Source organism: Lissotriton vulgaris, chromosome 10, assembly GCF_964263255.1.
Source record: "Lissotriton vulgaris chromosome 10, aLisVul1.2, whole genome shotgun sequence".
NCBI lineage: Eukaryota > Metazoa > Chordata > Amphibia > Caudata > Salamandridae > Lissotriton > Lissotriton vulgaris.
Genome location: NC_141698.1, coordinates 818,701,923 through 818,729,165, shown reverse-complemented (window position 1 = coordinate 818,729,165; position 27,243 = coordinate 818,701,923). Strand labels below are relative to the sequence as shown.

The window sequence follows — 27,243 nt, the reverse complement described above, 5'->3', positions numbered from 1 at the left end:
CTCAAACAGCAAAGTAATCCCAAAAGCACTTAGCGGGATGGGAGACTTTGCACCTACGGGGTTACATAACTGCGAGTCCATCGACCGTACCGGCTCACCCGGAGCTCAAAGAACGTCCGCCGCAGAGTCCAGGGCGGTCCGATTTTACTCTACTCGTCAACAGATGGGCTACAGCGTATAGGTCCAATTATCACTCGCTTGATCGCCGGGGTCTGCAGCTGCTCACGAAAATCTATAACCGAGGTGCAGCACTATAACCTGGTCTACCGCAGCCAAGAAAGAGACCAGCACTCTGACCACATTGCCTGCAGGCAGACAGCCCAGGATGGGCGGTACCCACTGACTGATGAAGGACGTCTTAGATAGCCAATCAACTCACATACATATACTTTGTGATGCCCTGGGATTGGCTGTAGTGAATCAGCAGCACCGCCTGCTCAAAAGCGTCTGCTTGAATGACGTTCATTCGTGGGATTGGTTGTTATGTGACCCGGACGTGCTGAAATTACGGACTACATAAAAGTCAGACAACGGAGTGAGTTCACTGATTGTCCGTGTAAGTAGCGGACAGGTGGTCATGTTAATGGGAGAAAGGGTGGCGGGGAAAGTGCATGCCAAATAGAATCAAGTCATTGCTTGTGCCCTCTGCGAGTCCTGGTTTTTAGCTTATACCACTGTGCAAACTGTTTTTTCCTAAATCACAAGCCAGAGAATGCAAATTGCTACGCTTTAAAAAACACGAGGACTGGTCAAAGGTCTTTCACGTAGTGTGAGGCACTTGGCAGCTTTAGGGTGGGAAAGGTGATATGGAAGTGCATTGCCGGAAGAGCGCATGTAGGTCCAGTGAGGCTGAGCAGAGACGTGACCGGGTGTTTCTTGCATTGTTTAAAGAGTTTTTACTGGGGCTTCCGGATAGTGCAATGCATACGGTGGGAGGGTGATCTCATGACTAAGGAAACGTTACTGGGAATCCCTTATTAGAGGCATGCATCATGTGTAAATACGGATGTAAGCCAAAACCTGTGAACTGTTTTTTTTACACAGCGTGCCGTTTATCTGCTTAAAACAAGCAAGCCATTTACCAAAGCTTGTTCGTACTATTTTTTTGCAATTAAAAATCAGAAAATTGCGTAACGACGCTCATTCTTACTTTCACACCACTGTTCTACGCTCATTCTTACTTTCACATCCCTGTCCTGCGCTCATTCTTACTTTCACACCACTGTTCTGCGCTCATTCTTACTTTCACACCACTGTCCTGTGCAAACTGTCTCTGCGTTTGTCTCTGGCTCTCTTTTTTTCCTCCCACTTAATTTCTTTCCCTTACTTGCAAACTTGTAAATTAATGCTACCATATGAGGAGGGCACCGGGCCTCATGCCGAGAGCTAGCTAAGAGGCACTCTGCCCCTCCGCCCACACACCCCAGATAAATAACAAGCATTTGCAATGCAATAGGTCTTGCTTGATAAGGGTTGTTGATTTATTTTGTGTTAATAAATATCCCAGCAGTAGCATAGGTATATAAGTAATGCGAATTTTCTTTTGCTACTGCTGTGTTTTTTCTTTAGGAAAAAAAATCTAACAAACATTATCATTTGCATCGCCAATAGCCCATACTTTTACCAATGCAATGTATTGCATTGCAAATACATGGCAACTGGAGAGTAATACGAATGGCGTGGGGGGGGAGGTAGGTCCGGAGATAGAGTACTGCCCCTTTGTTGGCTCACAAGAAATTACTGTGCCAAGAACTAGGTAAAATAATGTGTGGCAGATCGGCATTTTAACAACATTTTGTAAAGACTAAAATGTAAACTATTGGTGACTTACATGTTGCTAGGAAGCAGTGCTGTGCAAGCGCCTATTTCCTTGCATGCTACCTGCTCTAAAGCCTCATTTGGTGATTTCAGAAATGGGCCAGTCGGACCAGGGGGCCTATAGAATAGGACTCCGGCCAGGCATTGGCGTGGCAATAGAGTACAACAGAAACCAAGACAATTCGCATCCTCAACATGGTCCATAGAGATCGCAGTACAGTCAAACTCCTTTTTAAACACAATGCAATACCCCCTCCCTTCCCCGCCAAACAGTCTTTCCTAAGCACCTTGTACCCGGGAGGGATTGCCGAGGCAATAGTGGGGTTAGAAGAGTTGGTCAGCCATGTTTCCGTAAGAAACAAGAAATCAGGGAGGAAGAACGCATGTTATGCAACATGGCCTTATAGGGCCTCACTTGCCTCTCTATGCTACGACTCAGTGCTGAGAGCTGACATGCTAAAGTAGCGCAGACGATTAGGATGCCTGCTGCAAAAACATGTCTTTGTGTGTCCAGAGGTTGATGAGCAACAATAAAAATGGAAAGGTAACTTTAGCAATTGATGTTCCTGCAGGTTGGAGATTGGTGTTTTATCTAGTGGTTGTTATCACTCATGATAAAGTAGTGCAGAGAATTAAGATACCCTCAGCAAAGAACATGTTCTTTGCCAGAGGTTTTCAGGCAACAATAAAAATGTAAAGGTAACTTTGGTGATTAATGTTCCTGCAGGCGAGAGATCAGAGTTTTATCTAGTGACTGTTTCCACTCATGCTAAAGTAGCACTGAGGATTAAGATGCCCGCTGCAAAGAGCATGTCCTTTTGTGTCCAGATGTTGTCCGGCAACAACAAAAATGTAAAGGTAATTTATTCTATTTTGTCTTAGAAACATGAGAATGGCCTCTAGAGCACGGCCTGTGATGTTGCCGGCATGTATGGCTATATGGAGTAAATCAAAATAATGTTGTACATACAACACCTCTGTTGAATTTCTTTTTGCATTAGGAAGTTTTAGATGAAACAATTTGCAAAAATGGATACCAAACTCTGATGGTTCAATTTTGACAGTTAGTGAGGAGTGTCCAGGGCTTTAAGTGGGATGAAAAAACTGAGGGGTCTCTCTAAAGGGCTTGGCGGATGTAATTAAGGGTGTGGCTTAAAAACACATAAGCTAAAAATGTGCTTGGCATAGTGTGCCTCCTGAATGTTATTTTTGCAGCTTCTGTCAGTGCTTCTTCAAATATACAATACAAGTAACATTACACCTACAATAAACCTGGTCTATTGACTTTGTCAATGGTTGTTAGTTGCATATGCTAAATAAGCAACAACTACGGCTTGTATATCATTTTGAAAATGCTTCAATTGTGAAATGATGAGACAGTGAAAGAACTATAACGAGTCTCTTTTACTTTACATGAAAGGCCTTGAAGAGCGGTACTGCTGCAGAGTTTAAAAAAAACAAAAGAAAAACGTTCCACCCTAAGGACAAGGGCTAAAAGGGGAAGTCTGATAGGTATCTGTCTGGGCACCTGCTTTTTGGAACTGCTGGTACTGAGCACCAGCAGAACCCGCCCGACTTAAAGCCATGGGAGTGTCCTAACCGCCTCAGTGGGAAGTACAGGAGCCATTTTATTCGCTTACCCATACTGTTGCTGGGGGCAGGTTCCCTGCTGTGTCGGACAGAGTAGTGAGCAGCAACTCCAAGGAGATCTGAATTTAGAGCTCACAGGATGCAGTGTTTAGCTCCTTGTAGAGGTAGGAAAAAAGTGGACGTAGGTGAGAGGGAGGTGTCTGAGGGAGTGCGGAGGGAGTGCTGAAGCGATGTGTTGAGGGCTAGAGGAGAAAGTCGAGAATGGCAGCAAAGAAGTAGCACAAAGGAATGCAGAAAGTATAGCCACTCAGCTGGTGTTTTTTTTTTTTTTACCCTTTATGACTGGTATTTTAGTGTGCCAGCAGGTAAGAAACTTACGTAAGCCTGGTATTGTTTCTCCTTATCAGTACATCGTTTAAGCAGTAAATATAAAAAGCACACTTCAAATGTGTTTTTAAAACTGTCATAATGATTCCTGACTGACAATTAAAGTAAACTAAAATAGAAAGGTTGTGTTAAAACATATTACAGACCATGTTATACAATGCTATATTTAAGTATCATGACTGGTCTTTTCTCAGAATCTGAAACTGTAAAAAAAAATGACCAGTATGTTTCTCTGGTGAAGGTGGCCACCCTTACTGCAGACCACTTGAAAAACAGGCACGAGGAAAATGGAATACCATTGAATGCTAGAATTAAACAATATCCTGGAAGAATACCTTACTAGGAGAAAGGAACCACCGAATACGCTTTGGCATTATCAAATTGCCATGGGGCTGAATAAGTGACATCACACATCTCTCTATTAAGGTTGCCAGTAAAGGTATTGTCTCCAAGGAGGTTGTACTCCAGGTTTGGGTTTTCTTTTTGTGGCAAATGGATTATGGAAGTTGGATTCCTGGTTCATCGGCTGAAACAACAAACCTGAAAACAAAGGTTTGTTAAACAAAAGCTAGGAAGGTAGCTTAGACCTGTTGGTAAGCGGTTTGTGCAGCCCAGCAGGTGCTTTCATGACCTTTTAGAGCATGCCTACACTTATTGGTAATAGTGATTTAAAATGAAGTCCCCACCACTGTGGTGAATAGAAGTGTATGAAACACATTGGAGCTTAAGTCCACATGTCCCACTACATGCTTATCTGTACATTTTATTTCTGCAGGCAAAGTGCTGTGAAGGGTTCCTGGGTTAGTGCTGCATGGTCAGGGCTGCCTGCGAGTTAGAGAAGCACTGTGATCCACTGACCATTAAGGTTATACTTTGCAAGTGATTTAGAGGTTGGTTTGGCTGAACGGAAAGTGGTTTTGTTTTGATTATGACAGGACAGTGCAGGACACAGTTCACCTGTGGTGTAAATAAGTGCTTTGTTCAATTAAACACATGGTTAAAGAGGTCTCCTAGTGGTGTGTGTAAAGTCGGGCGCTAGGCCCGCATGGTGGAGTAAAGGATGACACAGGACACCAGTTAGGGGATAGTAACTCTGGCCTCGAGCACGTGCGCTCGGCCTCTTTTATTAGCAGCGTCACCTGACCCAGTGACGTCTGTGGTGGGTGGGTGTTAAGTGTAAGGCTACATGAAAACAACTAAACTGTGTCCTGGCAGGACACTACATCCCTTCCAAAGTTTAAGGAAAGAAAAATGAATGTCCAACCTGCAAGAAAAACAGAACAGAAAATTTACAGCCCCAATGGATTCTCTTCTGGCGATCGGCTGGGAGATGTTAAGCGTTCTGGACTGCAGAGTCAATCAGATGAACTTCACCTCAGCGGTGTATTTCAGATCATCCTTGTCTTGCTGCGTTGGCGCTTCTGTACAGTGTTCATCACTTGGACCATAGGGAGCAGAATGGGTGTGACCCTTGATGGGTCTCGCAGGTGTTCCGAGCCCGGTGGATGACAACGCTTGTTGGTTGCTGGAGACGACTACGGCACAAGAGGTCTTTCCTTGGATTCGCTGGTCTGGATGCTTTCACACCTCCTGCCTGCCAAGTACCTTCCGACGTGTCTTTCTCGCCTGACTCCGCTCTCCCTGGAGCCTTGAAGACTGGCCTCTCGCGCTTGGACTCTTCTCTCAATAGAGTCGCTGGGAGGACCCTCTTGCTGGATGCGATGGGACCGGGTGGACCGTGCGGGGCTTCGCATGAGCCGCGCAAAGGCGTCGCTGAGGAACTGCCAACGGACTCACCGCCAAGTCGCTCATGTTGCCCTCTGGGATGTTGTCATTCACCAGTATGGTCTTGACGTTAGGACATGGGTTCAGTGCCTTCATCAGACCGTTTCTCGGTTCCAGGTGTTCACCTGGGCCTTTGTGCTTCCTGTTACCCGTCGTGCAGCTGCCGCTGCTCCACCTCTCCTATACGGACTTCTCTCTCACAGGAATTCCGCCGAGGCCCTTGTCCCCTGGACTGCCATGTGACCGTGTGGGCTGTGCCGGTCGCTGTGGAACTTCGGACAGGGCCACAATCGAGTCTTGTGTAGTCCACAAGGGTGGATTGTCTAGTGCTCGGGTATGCTCTGCTTCGGCAAGCTCCAGGTTCACGGGGCACCCATATGATTCTTCGGTGGTTGGTCCACTCAAGTGCAGGTTGTCGGGATTACTGGGATCCACACGGATGTTGCGATGCTCCTTGGACAGCACCGATGTTCCTGTGTGCTGACTGTTGCGATGCTCCTTGGACAGCACTGATGTTCCTGTGTGCTGACTGTGGTTCTCTCTCTTCTTCTGTGGAGTGATGTTGTGTTACTCCCTTCTTCCTCTTCGTTCTCTTTCTCGACGCGGTCCAGTCTTCTTTCTTGCATGCTCCTGCTAACCAGGCTTCTCCATGTAGCGGGCCCTCTACATGTAATCCCCTTGGTCTTGGCTGTGAGTAAAAATCCTAGGTCATCAAAGAACTAAGTGAACAATAAAACTAAACCAGTGGTAAAAGGAACAATCGAAAATAAAAGTTATATAAAAAACATGTTTTTAATTGGTATATTAAAAATCATATAGCAAATGAACAAAGGTCAGACTATATGATGAGAATAAAAAATCATCCAAAATATGCAGGGGTTATACAAATAAATACATTACATATAAATAATACTGTGTACAATTCAAAATACATTCAAGGTCAAAATTAAATGGCTAAAGTGCTGAAGAAACATAAAAACTCGACGCGCGTTTCGGCAGAGAACCGCCTTCTTCAGGAGTCGCAGGTCATGTTCTGGAAATACATTCATAAGAGAAATATGTCAGACTAATGTACATACATATTCACCTTTATGCAAACAAACTCACTAACAGTATTACAATACAGTACAAATGGCTTATAGAGAGACTTACAATATCAAATTCTAAGCTCGAGAATCCTTAATACCTATCTAGTCTAGACTACTAATTTCTTTACTTATTGCCAAAAAAATGGACAGATGATATCCAGCGATTGTACAGTACTTAACTTTGAAAAGAAATGTCATTAGAGACACAGTCCATATAGACGCAATATTGATCAAATTATAAGAGTTAATGCATATAAACTATTGAATATAAGACATTACATTTTGAAATACATGTTGATTAAATATGTGATGGTACATAGTACATGGTACATGGTGATACACTCACATTAGAGGACATTCTTTCCTTGCCGTACAACAATAGAAGGTGATATCTTCGTATATATTTCTGAAAAATGTGTCTTTCGGTAAAAGCTAGTTCCTGATCAGAGGAGAGACACAGTCAGGTATCGTATTGCTAAGGCATATATTTCCATGTTTGAACACAATGGGTCACACAGCTAATAGAGCATGAGAATACAAACATATCAAAGTTGATAGGGTGGAATAAACAAAATAATATATTATAAATTACTGAGTAGCATGGGATGAAATAGAATAAAACAATGGGGGAAATGGTCTAAGAACTGATGGGCGAAATACGATAAGAAAAATGTTCACACTAGCAGGATGAAAGTTAACATCTCACACTAAGTGGATCAACCGAGTGGAAGCGTGAATACACCACCATCCGTCATGCTATATATAACATAAGACAAACTACACAAAAAATTAAATATTCCACTAGTCATATACTCGATTCTAGGCAATCGGAAGGATCCCCTATTGTAATCAGGTATCTCATGGCAGTAGAAATACATCAGTAAGGTAATAGTGCTATCAGAATAACGAAATGCAAGCTCCCAAAGACTAAATTTTGAACTTTAAAGTTATTGTAATCATATGATTACCTGATAAAATATGCAGGTTAATGGTGATGTTCAATGTTCGGATGACGATAATAAAAACACACAACATATGTGTAGAGCAGCAGGGTAGTTCTTGTTGAATAAATATCGACTCATGTGTCGCTAATGGGATATCGAAACTAGAGAAAGGGCGAGGGGGTAGAGAGGGTACATCAATAGTTAGCACTAATAGAGTGTTCGCAAGAGAAGTGTTTTAAGCATATACGGCAATGATGCTCAGTGAATGAAATCAGTTTATTATCGTCATCTGAACATTGAACATCACCATTAACCTGCATATTTTATCAGGTAATCATATGATTACAATAACTTTAAAGTTCAAAATTTAGTCTTTGGGAGCTTGCATTTTGTTATTCTGATAGCACTATTACCTTACTGATGTATTTCTACTGCCATGAGATACCTGATTGCAATAGGGGATCCTTCCGATTGCCTAGAATCGAGTATATGACTAGTGGAATATTTAATTTTTTGTGTAGTTTGTCTTATGTTATATATAGCATGACGGATGGTGGTGTATTCACGCTTCCACTCGGTTGATCCACTTAGTGTGAGATGTTAACTTTCATCCTGCTAGTGTGAACATTTTTCTTATCGTATTTCGCCCATCAGTTCTTAGACCATTTCCCCCATTGTTTTATTCTATTTAATCCCATGCTACTCAGTAATTTATAATATATTATTTTGTTTATTCCACCCTATCAACTTTGATATGTTTGTATTCTCATGCTCTATTAGCTGTGTGACCCATTGTATTCAAACATGGAAATATATGCCTTAGCAATACGATACCTGACTGTGTCTCTCCTCTGATCAGGAACTAGCTTTTATCGAAAGACACATTTTTCAGAAATATATACGAAGATATCACCTTCTATTGTTTTACGGCAAGGAAAGAATGTCCTCTAATGTAAGTGTATCACCATGTACCATGTACTATGTACCATCACATATTTAATCAACATGTATTTCAAAATGTAATGTCTTATATTCAATAGTTTATATGCATTAACTCTTATAATTTGATCAATATTGCGTCTATATGGACTGCGTCTCTAATGACATTTCTTTTCAAAGTTAAGTACTGTACAATCGCTGGATATCATCTGTCCATTTTTTTGGCAATAAGTGAACAAATTAGTAGTCTAGACCAGATAGGTATTAAGGATTCTCGAGCTTAGAATTTGATATTGTAAGTCTCTCTATATGCCATTTGTACTGTATTGTAATACTGTTAGTGAGTTTGTTTGCATAAAGGTGAATATGTATGTACAGTAGTCTGACATATTTCTCTTATGAATGTATTTCCACAACATGACCTGCGACTCCTGAAGAAGGCGGTTCTCTGCCGAAACGCGCGTCGAGTTTTTATGTTTCTTCAGCACTTTAGCCATTTAATTTTGACCTTGAATGTATTTTAAATTGTACACAGTATTATTTATATGTAATGTATTTATTTGTATAACCCCTGTATATGTTGGATGAATTTTTATTCTCATCATATAGTCTGACCTTTGTTCATTTGCTATATGATTTTTAATATACCAATTAAAAACATGTTTTTTATATAACTTTTATTTTCGATTGTTCCTTTTACCACTGGTTTAGTTTTATTGTTCACTTAGTTCTTTGATGGCCTAGGATTTTTACTCACACCTGTTGTTACCCTGCCCTAGGAGTCTATATACTACCACTACCCAGGTGGTCCTTGTTTATCTCATATGTCCCCTTGGTCTTGTCCATGCGGTGGGACACTGTCTTCACTTGGCTTGGTGACTAGACCTGCCGTCGTATCTTCCCTTTTCTTGATCACTTCTTTTGCTTTTCATCAGGAAACCCTTCCTTGGTCATCAGGTTTCTTTGGCTCTACGGTTCCTTCTTCAGTGGCACTTCTGCAATTCTCTGGTGAATTGGCTTCTTGTCGTCTACCCTTTCTTTGTGGCGTCGCACCCTTCTCCCTGTTCCATCTCTCGACGCGGTCTGGTCACCGTACTGTCTTGGTCTTCCCAACCAGTCTTCTCCTGGCGACGTGCACTCCACCTGTTTCTCTCTGGTCTGGGCATGGCTCTCCGACACTGCGATCTTCTCTTCTTGTGACTGGAACAGTCGTCTCACATCTTCCTGGTTGCTTCTTCTTTTGGCGACCAGACTGGGTGGTCGGCTCTTTGCTTGGACGCGACCATTTTGCGGGTCGGCTTCTTTGCTTGGGTGCGACCATTCGGCGGGTCGCCTTCATCTTTGAAATGAGTCTTCATGCTTTTAGCGGTGGCGCGCTTTGTCGGCGCTGTGGAGGGTTACGTCACCACTCCTTGTACCTTCACTTGGGCATGCCGTCATGCTTGCTGATAGTGGCGCTCTGGTTGCTGTGAGATGTCGCTGCCTCACTCTGGGACCTTTGTGCGCTGTCCCGTGGCGTTGACGTGTCGCTGTGCGGTGTCCCTCTGGGGCTCCTGATTTCCGGCGCTCCTGGCACATCCTGGTGCAGTGCTGCGCAGTCCTGGCTTGCGGGTGTGGAGTTCTTGCACTCCTGCGGCGTTCTTGCGCCTCGTGGCGTGTTTCTGCATTTCTGGCGCGTTTCTGCGCTGTCTCCTTTCGTCCTCAGGAGGTTGTGTATTGACGTGGCCTCATTCAGGCTTGGCTGTGTTCCTGCACACTGCTTGCTCAGTTTCTCTTTGTGTTGTTGCAGACTTGCACTGGTGCTGTCTGTCACCCTGAGCTTCCCTCCAGATTACATCACTGACAGAACTGTTTGCTTATCTGCACTTTAACTGCTTGGCGGGTGCATTGCTGCTCGCTGGCCACTGGGTGGCATTGCTGGGCTCACTGGTGTCCAATAGGCTCCTCTTCTAGGTGTGCCGTCGGTCGATATCCATTGCTCTGGTCATGTTTCCCAATTTCCCCAGCAAGAGTCTAGATTTTGTTTGTGCAAAGCTTGTTTGTTGCTTTATTTTCGGGGCGCAGTTGCTCAAAATGACCACTAGATGGCACTGTATAGTTTACTAATGCCAAAATACGGTCGTTTTTCTGTGCTCCTAGACCCTCGCTCGGTTCTGTGGTGCTGCCGGTCGCTTTGTCCGGGCAGGAAACTACTTGGGGCAGAGGAAAATGCAGGGCAATCCATGGTGGGTGCTGCCTCCCTACCTAAACAATGGCATCACTTTCCTGCTGCTGCTGGGACAAGTCGCACAACTTCCAGTCTCTGCAGACCCTTTTTCACTCGCTCCCTGCGCCAGCTGTCCTTGGAGCTTCCCGGTGAGTTTCTCTTCTTCTCCCACTTCTGGGCGCCCACTGTCGTTCCTGGCAACCTGCTCCTTGTAGCAGGCTCCTCGCGCTTCACTGGCTGCGCAGGGACACACGTTGCTGCGGGCAGTCGGTATGCTTGGCAGGGGAAGGGTTGGCTCCATTCCTCGCTGGCCACTGGGATCAGCTGCACGCGATGCCCCCTTCCTCTTTTCTGCCTCACCGGGTGGGGGAAAGGGTCCACGCTGCACTGAGGGTAGGCCGCCGGCACTCTTGACTGCGGGAGGTGGGGGGGATGTTTGCTCCGGTATGCGCTAGGTGCTTCTTCCTCCCTGCAGCTTTCATCAGCCGCGTCTTCTGTACCCTTGCACCCCGCTGCCGTGTCTTCACTTTCTTCACGCTGCGCGGCGAGGGAGGGGTGTTGGCGGTATTCTCAGGGCCGCCCGCTGCCTTTGGCCGCACATATGTGGGGAACCTCCTCTCAACCGCGTGCTGGGGCCTGTGGTTTCCTTGATGCGGGTGGGCTCTATGTCCTTCATTCAAGGACCGGCAGCTCTCCGGGACAGGGGGCATCGCAGCCAGGCCGCGGGTGGGCTCCGCTGGCCTTGTTCTCTCGCCCAGCAGCTCTCCACAGGCTGTGGGCGCTTCTCTACCCAGGTCATTCACCCCGCCGCCGCAGCCTCACATTATACACGCTGCGCGGCGGGGGACAGTGGACGCTGCAGGCAGGCCGCGGGTGGGCTCCGCTGACCTTGCTTTGTCCGTGGCCTTCTTTGTCCGTCGGCCGCCCCTCGCACACCGGCTCACCTTCGGCCTGCGGGCCTCTCCCGGTGGGGTCACGTTGCTGCGGCCGACTCGGGTGGGCTCCGGTCGGTCCGCTCTTTACTGGGGCACAGTTGCGGCCGGTGCAGGTGAGCTCTGCCCGGTCCCCTTTCCCCTTCGTGGTACTCCCACGGCGGGCAGCACTCAGCAGGGATAGAGAAGTGCGGGGTGGGCTCCCGATCACCTCATTAACATCCAGGCCCGGGGCTCGTCACATTCCCCGCGGGCCTCTCAGCGGCCGGTGCCGATTCTGTGGGGGGGGTGGGGGGGCGCGACGTCGCCCTGCACTTCTCCCCCTTTTCCTCACGATGATGTGGCTGTGGCACGCTGGGCACAGCTCCGTCCTCGTCGCCAATGTAAAGTCGGGCGCTAGGCCCGCATGGTGGAGTAAAGGATGACACAGGACACCAGTTAGGGGATAGTAACTCTGGCCTCGAGCACGTGCGCTCGGCCTCTTTTATTAGCAGCGTCACCTGACCCAGTGACGTCTGTGGTGGGTGGGTGTTCAATGTAAGGCTACATGAAAACAACTAGACTGTGTCCTGGCAGGACACTACAGTGTGAGATGGTGAAAATGTTACGGTGAAAACTGCAAAGTTAGGAACGTATGCCTCAGGTTAGGAAAGTATGCACCAGTAAACAAATTAAGTATTTGCGCAAACAGGGATTATGTCAGATGATCCAATCAGAATTGATTACAGCAGTGGTGCGAGGTAAGGACACGGGTCTCTGCCACCAGCTCTTCAGCCTTATAACGAGGGCCTTGTAAACTATCGGCACAGCCCTCCATCTCCACCCACCTGCATTCGCTATGAGGTAGGTGTTAGCTGGAACCTCGTGACTGGTTGGAAGGGAAGGGTGAGGGAGAGCAGAGAGAGTGGGGCTGAGGAGCGGGGGGGAGGCAGGACAGTGAAAGCAAAACCAGTGCTGCGCTCGTGAAATAAGAGCTGTGCTGACAGAAAGACCTCCAAGAAAGAGCTCATAGCCGCAGTTCTCCCCGAGACCGTAGCCAGTCCATGGCTGGGGCAGCTGCAAGGAGCAGTCACAGACAGCAGTTCCCCCTGCTCTGAGGCAGGCAGCAGCACCACACTCCCTCTTGTTCACCTGGCTCTGTACTGCTCTGCTGTGAGGAAAACCAGGCCAGGCTGGAGCTCTGTGACTAACTGTAAGGGAGGGGGGAGGGAGAGCAGAGAGTGTGGCATGGAGGAGCAGGGAAAAGACAGGAGAATGAAAACAAAAGAAGCACAGCGCTTGTGAAACTGGTGCAGCGCTGATAAAGAATGTCCACAATTATTTAAAAACCTACAGTGTGGGGGGATGGAAGGACATGCAGGGAACAGAACAGGTGCTGTCCAAACGCCTCTGATATTGAGCAGGAAACAAATGCTGTGTGTGTTAGCTGGGAAGCATTAAGTGTGCCTGCAGTAGCTGGTAGGAGACACTCATTTAAGCAAATTGTGTTCACAGACTATAAATGAAACATACTGAGTAACAACACAAGTAAAAGGGCCAGTCCTCATGGGAGGTTAGAAAAGCTGACAAGGCGGTACTAATGAGGAATAACTAATCCTATTCACAAATCAAAAGCAACCATTTAGAATGGACAGTAACAGGAGCAAATTGAAAAGGTGGGTGGAAAATGGGCGGAACCTGAAGTCCACACCTAAATACAGCATGTCTTGAAGAGACCGTGCAAGCGCTGCCTATGCGAGACCTAAAGAAAATGGGTCATTGAGGCTGTTGCCCATGTCCTGGGGTTTTTTCACACATTAATGGACATCAGCGGCTTAAAGTCTCTGAAAACAAGCTGGAAATACTCTATTAACAGTGTTTTCAGCTCGTTTTTACATCCACTGTGTAATTTCGGCTCCACACCTGGTGACCATGTGAAGGGAGCCAAAATCGTGTAACACAAGGTGGCTCCATGTGAGTGGGCAGGTCCGTTTTCCGTTTTTAAGTATTGTATACAGTAAAGGGCTTGGAATCTTCCCATTCCTTTCCATTTGCTGGCTTGATTGTCATTCTTTTTAGCTGCCTCCTAATTGGCTTCCATATGCCTCACATCACTTCCTTTTTTTCTACAGAGCATGGACCAAATACTAACTGATTTCATTCTGATCTGCCCCATTCCACTCCGCTTTACCTCACTCCAATCTAGCCCACTCTACTCAAATCTACTCCACTTTGGTTCAGCTGCAGTGTTGAAAGTTTCGGGGTGATCCGTTTAGCGGAGGCTGAGAAAAAGGGGGGGGGGGAGGGCAAAATGCGTTTTCCCCATGTTATGTCTATGGGGATTTTTCTTTTTTTTAACACCACTACAGCCCAAACAGCTGAACGGAATTACACCAAATTTGGCAGAAAGCTTGATGTTGTTCCAGGAAGCATTCTGTTAGGGCTTTGGTGTAAATCCAATCAGTAGTTTCAGAGATATTTCAGTTTCAAAAATATAGAAATCTGGGAGCCCACATTCTTACTGAACCCCCTACTGAAATTTGATTGGCAACACTTCAACCAGGAAGTGTTGGCAGCCATCTTGGAACTCGGTTGAACAGAGTCTCACAAAAAATGTAAAAGAAAAGTGGGCAGGGTAGTAACACCCGGACCCCCTAGGCCTCTTGGGGAGGAGGGCTCCCACTGTGACCCTGCAGGGCCCAAAAAAGCATTTAGAAAAAAAAAGAAAAAATCAGCAAATGAGTAAGAAAGGTTGCGTCTGGAGTGTGTGCCTATGAACTAAATGTATTTACCTCAAAGATACACATTAACAGTGCCATCACTGTAAATTAAAAAAATCAAGGAGAGTGTGGGGTCTGTGAAATGACTGGTGCTAAAGCTCACAGAAAAAGTGAGGCATGCTTGCTGAGCTAAACAGGTAAAGTGACATGACATGCCCTCAGGTAGCCTCTTTCCTGGCTCCCATTCTTGATGCAAGTGCTTTAGTTCTAGTGAACTCAGTTTTACTCAGTTCACTGGCCTTTTATGTTTCAGATCCTTGAAAGGATGAATTTTAGCCCCCTTTTTCCAGTATACACCCAAGGTTCTGTACAATAGCCCTGGGGCCCAATTAAAGGTAAATTGGTTACACTACCCCTCCTTTCCTAGCAAGCGTGATATACAGCTGAGCTGCCCACTGTTGTTACTCCTCTTTGCCTTAGTGACTGAACGGCTGATAGAGTGGAGTCAGTGGGCTCACTGCTTTCTTGCTCTGTATGGCAGAATGGAAGTGAAGATGGAATTTCACTTTGCGCAGCTAGCTTGTTCCTGCGTGTTCAAAACCCAGAGTGACTGCTGAATTGACTTATGTTCCTGCTACTAGTTCATCCATGTATGCATCAATCTCCAGTAATCCAAACCTTGTTTGGACAAGAGCCACTTAAAGTACCGGGGTATGCACATAGCCATAGACGAAATATGAAGTTGAGACCTTATTGTAGCTCCTTCTCTTTCATTAAGTGTGGCAGGAGCTAGAGTTCTCCAATAGAATACTGTTGTCTATAAAGGAGCATTATTCAAAGTGACCCCCCTCTCTCAATTCTTGTACTTAAAGTTGAATTATGTGTATGGTATTTCTCAGTTCTCCCTCCAGGGTTTACAGGCCTTGATGCAAAACTGCCTTTGCACTGGTGGGCCCCTCACATATATCCTTTTCCAAAAGCACATAGTCACCTTGCAATGGTAGCCTTGTATTAGGGATATTTGCTTATATTTTTGTACTTTGCGGATACTCCAGAATGACAGATGGATCTTTGAAGATCACAATGACCCCAGCAACAGGCTAGAGATGCTACTCCTAGAGCAGATAGACCTACAACGACTATGTTACAGTCCTGCATGTCTGCACATGCTGGCCCCAGTTTCTAAGTCCCCAATAGTTTATTTAAATTGTGTGTTGATGTATCCAACGGGAGGGTGTTTCCACCTCTGAAAGATGATGTGGCAGTGTGTACATGGATAATATGAAGGGATTCTGAGCCTCAGACCTGATAGGAACATGTAAGCTGGGTGATATTTGGTAATGGCATCACATCAAAATCTTTGAACAATTATTAGACTACGTATTGCACAAATTCCAATTCTATTGATATTTCCAGTTAAGGCACACTCAGGGCCCACCATGATAAACTGTGTCAGTGGCAGAATTCAATCCCTTGAAGCAAAAGACCATGATGGAGCCACTAGGTAACAAGCATTTACAATGCAATGGTTTTGCCTTTGTTAAAGTTAGAGCTATTGGCATTGCTCTTGACATTATTTTATTTTATTTTATTTTTTTAACATAAATAAATGGCATTGTCATTTACAATGCCAATAGCTTAATCTCTCGCAAATGCCACACACAAACACCCACAGAGAGCCCCCCCCCACACACACACACAGAGCCCTCCACAGACACACCCACACAGAGCCCCCCACACACACAGCCACACAGAGCCCCCCACACACACCCACACAGAGCCCCCCACACACTGCGAGCCCCCCCCCCACACACACTGCGAGCCCCACACACACAGAATGTGTCCTGGGATTGTGCACTCCTCTTGGGGCACGACGGCGTCACAACAGCCCTTGTGCAATGTGTGCCCGCCCCACTGCACGCACATTTTTTCACACTCAGACGGACACACACACACAATACACACTCTCACACTGATACTCAACACGTAGACACATATGCAGAGAGACTGAGAGACATGCAGACGGACGAGCTGACACGCACAGGCACACTCACTCAGCCACACAATGCGTAGACAGACGTACACACATGAAGAAACCCGCACAGACACGCTCACAAACACACAGGCGCATACACATAGTACATACACACATAAGTATGTACACACATGTATTAGTACGCTCAAAAGTGTATACACATACACCATTATTCACGGTGCATTCGTAGGTGGCTGGAGGGGTGGATGGCACGAACCTATCCTGACCTGCTTGCAATAAATAAATAAAAAATAAAAAAAAAGGAAAGTCAACTATTGGATTCAAATTTGATTGAGGTGGACTAGCAAATCTGTAATCTCTGAACGCCTTAAAGACCACTCAATTGACAAATGCAGAATGTGACGTGGAAGTTATTGTAGAATTTTGGCAATCTGATGTTTAGACTGGGCATGCAGGCGGGACAAGGTAATCAAAGAAGCGCTACCTCCATGGATTAACAAATAATTTGTATAGTTTTTAAAAGTGCCAAACAATTATCCCGCTTTCAGCAGTAAATATATTCTCAGCTTCGTCTGGGGCTTGCAGCCATGGCGGCTCTTAAAGAGATACACAGGAGGATATGATCTGCTTGTTAAAGCTCACACCCTGCGTACAGCTACAGCGCGTTTCCTTAGTCCGGGGTATGACTGTTTCAAACCAATGCCATCGCTGAATGGAATCTCATTCGTTTCTGCAGGTTTGTGCCGTCAGTAGAGTGACTGCAACTTTGAATGTTTTTTTTGTTTGATCATATGTAGGCTGTGTGTGGTGAGCCTGCTATGTTCAATTCTAGGCGCACTGTTTGGCTAACTTAGAGCATCTTAAGAGAAGCTGGTGAGAGGGTCTTGATAATCGAAAACAAAATAATAGTAATAAAAAATAGTAAATAGAAGGCACTCACTGCAAGATTAAGCTCTTAAGGTTTGAGGAGATAATGCTGACATGTTGGACTTACTTGCTAAGCACTGGTGTCATTGACCCATAGCCCCAGAAAGGTCATTGTAATGTAATTCTTTGTCACCATCTCAGCCTGAAATCGCATGATGTCCTTTTTCACTCTCTCCTGCCATTTCCCTGCAATTCCTCCATATTTACTGAGTGGCATGAGGTAGTCCATGCCGCAACTGAATACGCACAACTTGTCAGGTCCCAAAGCGTATCTTTACCCGTCAGGCAAAGACCCCAATGAGCAGAGAGGTGGTTCAACAGAAAGCAGACAACACAATGGAGAAGCAGCTGGTGAGTGTGCCACTTTACATTATTATAAGGTGAGAAAGAATACCATAAATGCATTAAACTTATCTTCAATTGACAAACAATTGGCAACCGATAAACTCTTTCGGACGACAAAAGCAGAGATAAAGGACCTTGAAAGTGGGCACTGCTAAGGGTGCTGCTGGTCAAGTGGAAAATTAACTTTTGGGGCCCGTAAACGACAAAACATTCCCTACCCCTAATTTTGACCACTTAAAGACCGTTCCTGCTTGTAGTGCACTCGCGTACACAGAGGGCTGAGGATTTGATTGACAATTCAAGCAACTTGCAGATGTGCTGGTAATGTTGGCCAATGGCACTTTAACAGAGGAGAACTTTTAGTTTCACTTCATCATTTAGAACTAGGGCAAGCACCTTTATTGCCCACCTCTCCGGCTCTCCATATGAACATCGTCATACCAGCATGACTACCCTTATTACCATACTGCGTACTGTCAAGACCTAAGCTGCATACCCACAAATCGCATTCACTTGATTGGCCTCTTCCACTGACAATACAATCCTAGGATGGACCTTCCCTATCCTCAAATGCACCTTCATGGTTAGAACTCTCTAGCTCCTTGCAGCCACCCAGTTGTCAAACCCACCTATCTATCTGTCCACACCAAATCTGATCATACCTTTACGTCAGGTAAACCACTCCACTGTCCAAAAATCAGGACTTTTTAAAACTTTTTTTCTTAGTCTGAGATTACTTACAATATGGACCAGTGACACTAGGAAGACAAAAGCTCGATACGAGCATATGAACCACACTTGAACCGAAATCTACCATGTAATAGATGTAGGAGTTGAATACAACACTGAGGCATTGCACGAAATGGATTGCGTTAGTATGAGCACGTTCACTGTTTCTCTTAAGTCTTCTCCCCTTCCGTCAGTAGATAGGCTGTTAGAGGGGCCCCTATAGCCTCCTGGTGGGATGTCACCCGCAGCTCCTCTGCATACATTTCAATCTGGATAGATTTTTACGGGCTCAGAGGTCGGCCCATTTATTTGTACTTGGGCCACTGCACAATAGACTAATCCATTGTATGACATTTGTGGGCATGCCCATGAGTTGCAAAATCACAAACATATAATTGCACACTATAGAATCCAAGGTTTTGGGGGCATCCAATAGAACCGCATCAACTTCAAATTGAGGGTTGCGCTGGTGGAGCAGTGCGAAGATGGTGTACAAATTGTGCAATGGGGACCTCATTGGCGCAAATCTCAGCTGTTCTGCCAATATTAAGTTAGGGAAGGAAAGTCATTAGCCTGTTAGCGATAAGTTTCACTAGAATCTTTACATCTATGTTTATGAGTGACGGAGGCCGTAGGACTCGCAGTGCTCTGGGGGCTATTTGCGGCTTGAGAAAAGTAAATATAAGCGCTTCTTGAAGTGTGGGTGATACCAGTCGTGTGTTATAAGCTTCCTCGTATAATGCAATCAAGTGTGGTGCTAGAAGGGGGGTACATTCCTTTTAGAATTCACTTGTTAAGCCACCCAGTCCTGGGGCCATGCCCATTCTAAGATTCGATACGGCCTCTCTCTTTAACCTCGTCTACTGTGATACGTTGTGCTCGAAATTCTCTTTGACCCTCCGACAGTCACGCCAGCGCAATCTCATTTAGGTAGCTACTCGGGTCTTAAGTGAAGCTCCTGTCATGCGTTTGGTATAGATTAGTATAATTATCTGTGATGATCGCCAGTATGTTCTTGGTGTCATAGTATTCTGTGCCATTCGGAGAGGTAATTTTCAATATGCTCATGTGCGCCAATGGTGTCTTGAGCTTTTGTTGTCTTTGAGTGGGAAGTTCTGTTCAGGTGTAAAATGATTTAGGATTGGAGTATCAGAAATACTTCAGCCAATCCAAAGGCGTCTCACAGCATTCCGAAATGTTGATTGGTCGTGACATTTTCACACGCCGTCTGCCCCGTCCTGGCTCCTACATGCTATGTGGGGTGCTTTTGTTTTGGGCGGACAGGTTTTAGCTGAAGTTTTATCTGAGGTGAGTCTGTTCTGTACCGGCTGGCGACAACCTGGGTTAGGTTGCGCCGTCCTTTGTAGGTTGCCGGTTGTTCTGGATGGGAGGGGAGCAGAAGAGTAGCCACAAAAGTAACACTTTCAAACACATTCAGTGAGTGAGGCAGTCGTGCGAACCTGACTCTTTATTGGACGGTAACGGAGGAGGGGGTAGCCTTCAGTACTAGCAGCAAGTGCATTTCAAACATAGCTTAGCGGAAGGGGGGGCGAGAACACGGACAGCGGGATGGTGGGCGGGAACACGGGGGAGCGTGCACTTCATATTAATTAGTAGAGGTGGCATCTCCGTTCCACTCGGCCACCGGTCTGTTCACGTGGGGTCGGCTCTAAACACCAACCGGATCCCAGAAATGACGGCGGCTGCAATGAGGACCAGATTCGGGGGCGTTCCCGAGAATCGGCTTTCGGCTGACGTAGCGTGACGTAGCCAAAAGCCAAAAATTCTCGGGAACGCCCCCGAATCTGGTCCGGCATTGACGGACAGGCCCGTCTTCCAATGGCTAGCCTCCATTTATGGAGCTAGCCAATGGAAGACAGGGGCCGTTCCTGTCGCCCCTACTATAGTCATTAGGTTTTTGCCTGCGCGAAAAAGCTGCGCAGAGCGCAGCTTTCGCCAGGCAAAACATAAAAAGGGTGTTATTCGAATTCACGAATTACTTGTGATGAACACCCAAGACCCTATGAGAAAGTTCTGCACAAACTGGGAATGGCATGTGGGACGTTTGGTGAAGGCAGAGTAGGTCACTTCCAAAATGCATCTCAAAGGCAGGTTTTATCATTCTGTATTGCCTGACACAGCTCAGGGTTTTCCACAGAAATTGTTTCACAGGTAAAGGCTCTGGAAGTTGGGGAGGGGCTGTGACCCAAACTGTCACATGTATGCGTCCGAGGTGGGGACTTTATTCCAAGTAGTACAGCAATGCTTGGTAATCATTCAGTACTGGTGTAGAATACACCAGGTACCCTTACTAGTCCCGGGCTGACCAATCACCGGGAACCCCAAAGTGACACTAGTGGGAAGAATGAGGAGGTGCCAGGGGCTGGTGCATTTTGGAAGCCAAAGGAATGATGATCTCGTGGAAAGATACTGCAATGGCCTGGAGAACAGCCACTGCCCCCAGCCACCCATTATTGACCCCCTCCTCTCCCACCTGGATGACTGGCTCCATGGCATGGACTACTGTGGCAAAGCAGAACAATTTGTGTACCAAACTCGAGGCTGCATAGGGAAGCACAAGTTTGTCTGGGCCCTTGGCTGGCACACTTCTGGAACATCCTGCCAAATTGTGGTTTGGACAAGGGAGTGAGCAATTATGATGAGTACTTGAGCTAGGTTTATGTTGCACAATAGAGCTCGGTTGAATGATGTATTATTGCTACTTTGTTTTGAACCCTCTTTACTATAAAAGAAAACCAGGATTTATGAAAAAAGTGGGACCCAAACCATGCCATTTTGTTTTATTTCCAAGTCCTTCAATACTAAGGAAAGGAGTTCTCAGCAAAGTATTCGAAGGACTTCTCTGTGACCAGGGATAGTGTCAGTCTGATAGCAAGTCTCCCAGAGTTAAGGGGATGGCACCTGAAGTCTGCAGTTTCTGCTCAAGAACCAAAGGGTCTACCTAAGTGCTTAGAAGTTTGAATGTCTGCTGACAGAGGGAAGGAGTCTGGCTTGCCCTGCTTGAGGAGAAGTCCAGCCTGTCCCTGGGGCTGTTGGACATCCAAGGAAGCGGACTGCTGAAAGCAAGCTAGGAGGGACCCTTTCTGCCAAGTCTCTCCCACCGATTCCTGGTGGAACCCATCATGCTGTATTGCTGGTTTGGCTCAGTTTGGGCCTCTATTTTCTAACTAGTATGGTCGGGCTGCAAATGGTTTAAGACAACATTGGCCTGACTTGGGCTACAAGTGCATAATTGGCCCATTCGGGCAGCCACCGCAGTGTGAAGGCATCGGCCCAACTCTGGGCACAACTACCTCCTTGACATGAGTGAGGGGACAACTGTTGTGCAATGACTTCAACCTGCACAAGACTGCATCAGCTGTAAGATGATATCAGCCCTTCTTGGGCTGCCTTCGCTCCATTCGCTTGGTCTGCTGTACCTCAAATACAGTACCTGGCTGCTGTGCACTCACAAATGCAGCCATACTTGGCTCACGTGGCAGTCCCTGAGGTCGCTATGTTTACCAAAGCTCGCCCTTGGAAAAGTCTCTTATGTTCCGAATATACTCAAAAGTGAGCACCATAAACTAGTGTAGACGTCTTCAACCTTTTCTGTAATAAGAGCTACTTATGTTGAATGAAAATCATTGTGAGCCTCTAATATCAGTACTGTTCTAATGACCACATCATACAAGTTCACACTAATGGCCATGCATGCAAGATTATCAGCAGTCATCACCCCAGTGCATCAGCAGGGTTGACAGCAGCAATGTAAAAAAGGCTTAATCGGTTTAGAATGCATCTTCATTAGTACAAAACAGCCATAGTGCACCATGTTTGTAATAAGTCTCCGCAACACAGCATGATGTATCACTCCAAGATCAGCTTTAAATATAACGTATCATAGCATGCATTTGTGAAGTACACCTTCATCTTGAAGGGTATCTTGGAGCTGAAATAACAATGTTTATTGTAACCCAAGGTCACATTTAGAATTGATGAATTCAATATTCAACCTTTTCCCTCCAACCCTCCACCTGTGAGTCCTTAAAATACACACATTTCCAACTGGAAAACCCACTTTTCAATGTTGTTATAAGTATATTAATTCAACCAAGAAAACAATTCTAAATGGAAGGCTCACAGCAGAGCTGCCAACATGTAGCTGGAGAGCTGCCAGTAGCTCACGAGCTATTCGTGAGCTTCAACTAATGCATGCACACTAGACCACCAGGGTAAAGAAGCTTGAAAACAAAGAGGACTTGATTCATGCCTTTGCCATCACTACTATGGGGGTCCACACTTAAGGGGCCACAAGGTGTGGGTGTAGTTAAGAAAAAGGAATGAGTGGATGTACAAGGTGGTTATGTCACTTGATACCTCAAAAGGTGCAAATTGTTCCAGAAACTAAATTGTGTTTCTCTGGGATCAGGATTCTCAAGAGAACTTTTTTGAACCTTTCTCCCATAAAGCTGTAGTAGCCAATGCTTACATTCAGTTTAATCTTAGTTTTTGCATTGCCATTTCCTTAGCCCTCCCCAAAAATGGATTCTTCGGCGCATTTAGAATGCGATCATCTGATTCCCATTCAACTTAGAAAAGGTAGGATCACTGAATATAGAAAGCAACTTCATTGGTTAACTTTTCAACAGCATATTCAAATTCAATGCATGCTTGTATTCTGCAGACACATTACTATACCAATAGCTGCCACTTTCTTTACAGTGCTCTCCGATCAGCAAGTGTACTTGAATTTGTCACCGCAAGGTATGAATCAGAGAAATGGGGAGGCTATGTTTCTCAATCCTTAGCTCAAAGCTTTAAACTACGTCCCCATGAAACTTACAGCTGAAACAAACCTTTTAAAATTGAGAAGACACCTGAAAACCTGGATTTTTGTCTTAACACATTAGGTTTGGGTATTAGAATTTTCTTTTGCTCCCAGAAACTCCTCTGATGAATGATGGTTCGCATTATAAATGAACACAAATGTCAAAAATAACTATCTTAAATTGTTTGATATTTCGTACCACTGTGTGATTAAAAGTACTTTTTATTTTTCTTAGAAGATAACCAGTGGGCTGGACATTGAAGTCATTGAGTTTGTTGGTTGATTGTTAAAAGCAGGGGAAGGTTGAAGGGGGAATGATAGGAGAAAAGGACAGAGTGAATATGGTATGTCCCTTACGTGCAAGAATTGAGTGCTTAGGAACATTGCCTCTTCCAGAATTAGGAGTTTTATTAAAACTGGCGCTTATGTACGTCCACAGCTTGCAATCTCGCAGAATTAGGTGTTAGATAGAAACGGGGCAATTGCATACTGTCTACATTTAAAAAGAAACTTTGTATTTCATCTAGCCCTACTCTGTCCTCTGTCAAATAGCTGCAGTATTTCATTTTGTGCTTTAACCGAAACAAATTCATTTTTTTACCCGTGGGAGCTGCATTGATTGGGTGCTGCTCATCTCATGTAGTTTAAAGTTGGAGTGGTAAATGTAGTGGTTAGTGGAAACTCACTCACTTCCTGGACGCTATGAATTTGTAGACTGGTTAGTGGGTGGAGCTAAGAGCACTCTTAAATGAATAAGGGTCTCGGCTTGTTCATTTGCTGTAATGCATAGGTGTGTGCCAGTTCGAGAGTCCTTATACGAGTCTGAATGGGCGGTGGTGGCACTATCGCGACAGGGCTGCTCACAGGCCGCTGTTGGGCACCTGTGAGTTTTATCTGCAAGCTCAGACCTTTCCTCCTTGGTCTCTGAGTTGCAGTATCCCTCTTCTGATAAATAGGGTAGCATGTTAAGTGCTTGACTCCCATTGAGGAAATCTTACTAAGCGAATAGCTGTTTCGAAGGGGTGTGCGAATCTTATCGCAAAAACCTGGTTGGAGTCATATTGTGTATAAAACAATACGTGGTTTAAAGATGGGACTTGGAGCTCGGACACCCCTACTTGGCTATTGCCCCTATCTGCCTTGGGATTGAATGGTAAGTAGGGGTCCACAAACATTACTGGTGACGTCACGGCCATAACGTGCTGTTAAGATGACCAGCATTAACAGGCACATGTTTTTTTTTTTTTTTTTTCGTTTTTCACTTTAAAAACATGTTGGTTACAACTGAAAATACAGTCGTCTAACTGTAAAAATCATTGCCGATTAGTCTCAACACTGCAGAGGCATGGTATACAACTCTGTGTGCCTTGCACAATGGTGGGACCCATGGACATGTGGGTGCCGGAAATAGGAGTGACGGCAAAGACGGACCCAGCACAGCTTTGGCTGCAGATTCAGGTGCTGGATCTGAAACCGCTGTTCTTAGGGTCACGCCTGTTGGACTAAGAGGACCCCATGATTACTGCTTATGGTCGTCATGTACGGCATGCGCAAATGTTAAATATTGCCTGGAGGAATGCGTTGCTTGTAATGCATGTGGTTAGCTGTTATGGTGTGGAAACCATTTTAAATACCAGTGAGGCATGTCTGCATTGCTTGTTAACATGGAATCACATCATTGGGAGTGTGTTCCCCACATGTTAGTTAGTGTGTTCAAAGTGGTGAAAAGATTTGGCCATGGTCCTGGAAAAGAATTGGGAATGTTTGCAAATTCCCAGAGGTAGAAAACCTGCCCCTTTGCATAGGTCTTCCTTTGCTGATTTGCTATGCTCTTTTTGAAAAGGCCCAATGTGTTGTGTGTCTCAGGGGAAGCATAATGAAGGCCATCCTAGGAGCTGGAAGCCCACATCTCGTGTTGTATGTTGTGTGCACCTTATGTGTTTACTTTATTAGTTGTTTGCGAACATCGAACACGAGGGAAGATACTTTGGCCCATAGTGAAACTCCATCTGTTTCAGTGTGGTATTGTGTGTGTCAGGGGGTTTGTGAACATGGTCCATCACGTCTATGGCTGCTCCCACGCCAAACGCAGTATGTGTTCTGCATCACTTGTGTGTCTTGTTTTTGCAAACATATACAAGGATACACATTGTTACAAAATGTGTTCTCCAGTGTGCATTGTGGCGATATTTAGGGCCATATGTAGGCAATCTCTATTTACAGAGTCTTAAATACCGAATTTTACCGATTAGATATTTAAGAATCAGTAAATAGTATGTAGGTAAAAATTCGGTACATTTTACAGATTCGGCATTACCGATTCGGTAGTTCCCATTCATTCCTAGGGGCATGGAAGCCCCTAGGAATGAATGGGAAGCCCGAATCTGTAATCGGGGGAACATATTCACGGGTGGCAGGGTGTCACATTGACACCCTGTTGAACCCCTGAATCGTGCATGTGTGCACATGTGGCACACATACATGCCCTAAGGGCATGTATGTCTGCCACATGGCACATTTCAAAAAGCACAAAATTGCTTTTTTAAAGGTTTTTGATATTTACCACCAACTTGTAGTTGGTGGTAAATAATGAATCCTTAAATCAAAAATGCACTCAATTGAGTACTCCCTACATAGGATTTACGGATTCGGTAATTTACCGATTCCTTAAATCACCGAATCGGTAAATTACTAAATCCTTAAATCCAGCCAACTACATTGGAAAAAGCTAAATACCGGTCGGTAATGGCAAATTTAGCGATTTTTGGCCGTTACCGACTGGTATTACGCTACCTAGATATGGCCCTAAATGATGTACTGCCAAGGCATACTCTTCACCAGGGCTGACCTCTGGCGGTGTGAGTGTTTCTTATGTGTGTTTTGTCTAGTGTTCGCGTACACTGAAAATGGTGCAAAGTGGCTTGGAGCAAATAGTAACTCCTTACGATCAATTGTAGTACTATGCGTGTCAGGGAATTTCTGAATGTAGTCTTCCAGGACGTAGCATTTGACCATGCCAACTTGGGTATTTTTGTTGTCTTTCCCATGTACGTGTTTTAACATTTGTTTGTGAAGAACAACAAGGGTGCAATATGTTTTGTTGCAAAATTAATGTCCGTATGTTCCATTAAGGAGTTATGTCCATTAAGGTATATGTTATTAGGGCGGTCAAGGAGTGGACTTAGCCTATGCCGACCTCAGGGCATGCAGACCTATTTGCATGTCTCTTGCAGTATCCCACTTTATTTTCTGATCGCGAACATATGCCATTTTATCCTTTACTTCAAATGCACAAACTTCTAGTTGTGCGGTCAAATGAAAGATATAAACTTTGGCTTGCGCACTAGAACCTCTCATTGGTTCTTCCATCCCCAAACTGGCTTGATGATTTTGCACAAAACGAGGAAGATGTACCTAATAAATAAGGGCTGCCGTGCCAATAAAATTTGGTAACCATCAGTTCTATAGTTTCAGGTTCACACCTACTCAAAATGTTCCTATAAGAAAACTCATTATATTGGTGTATGGAAACGATTTTGGCACCCACTTCTGACTTTCAAAATGTTTGTCCGAACTACGTGAAATCTGGCAGTTCCTTAGATGTCTTCCTGTACATTTTATTCTCCAAGTTTCCAAGTATAAATTTCTTATTCCTCTATGTGGTCATGGAGCTCCTTAGCAATGCAATATCCTTATTTTACATTATGTAATCAATTGGGTTTCAGAGAGTTAGACCTGAGACTTTGAGGTAGTGTTTCCCCAAACATTTTGCTTTTTCCTCATGGGTTTTGCTGATTCACATTTTGTGGCCTTAGGACTCTGGGCCCTTTCCCACTGTAATGCAGTGTGAGAGTGCACTCGCCCTTCCTTCAAATGTTAAGAAGTGGTACTTAACTGATGTTTTTAGGTCTCGCGCCTAGCGTTGCACTGCGCAGCAGTGCGCCGCGCAGCGCGAGGCATTTTGTAAACAAAATAAGAAATGACGTTAAAAATAGAAGACCATGTGTATTGTGTGTAAGCTTCGCTG

The 27,243-nt window shown here is 45.1% G+C and overlaps 1 protein-coding gene across 3 annotated transcripts in view; it reads left to right on the top strand.

Annotated features, from left to right (window-relative positions):
- Positions 1-422: 422 nt before the first annotated feature.
- Positions 423-27,243, top strand: part of TPK1 (thiamin pyrophosphokinase 1) — a 1,173,355-nt gene continuing 1,146,534 nt past the window's right edge. Inside the window, exon 1 of one of the 3 annotated variants that reach the window (XM_086941740.1) lies at positions 423-535. Coding sequence is in view for 1 of the 3 variants with exons in the window: in XM_086941738.1 (XP_086797864.1) it covers positions 10,803-10,906 (104 nt within the window). In the remaining 2 variants the exon portion in view is untranslated. Of the gene's footprint in view, positions 557-10,689; positions 10,907-27,243 lie in introns of those variants that run through there. The other 2 variants (XM_086941739.1, XM_086941738.1) reach the window with 2 other exon arrangements.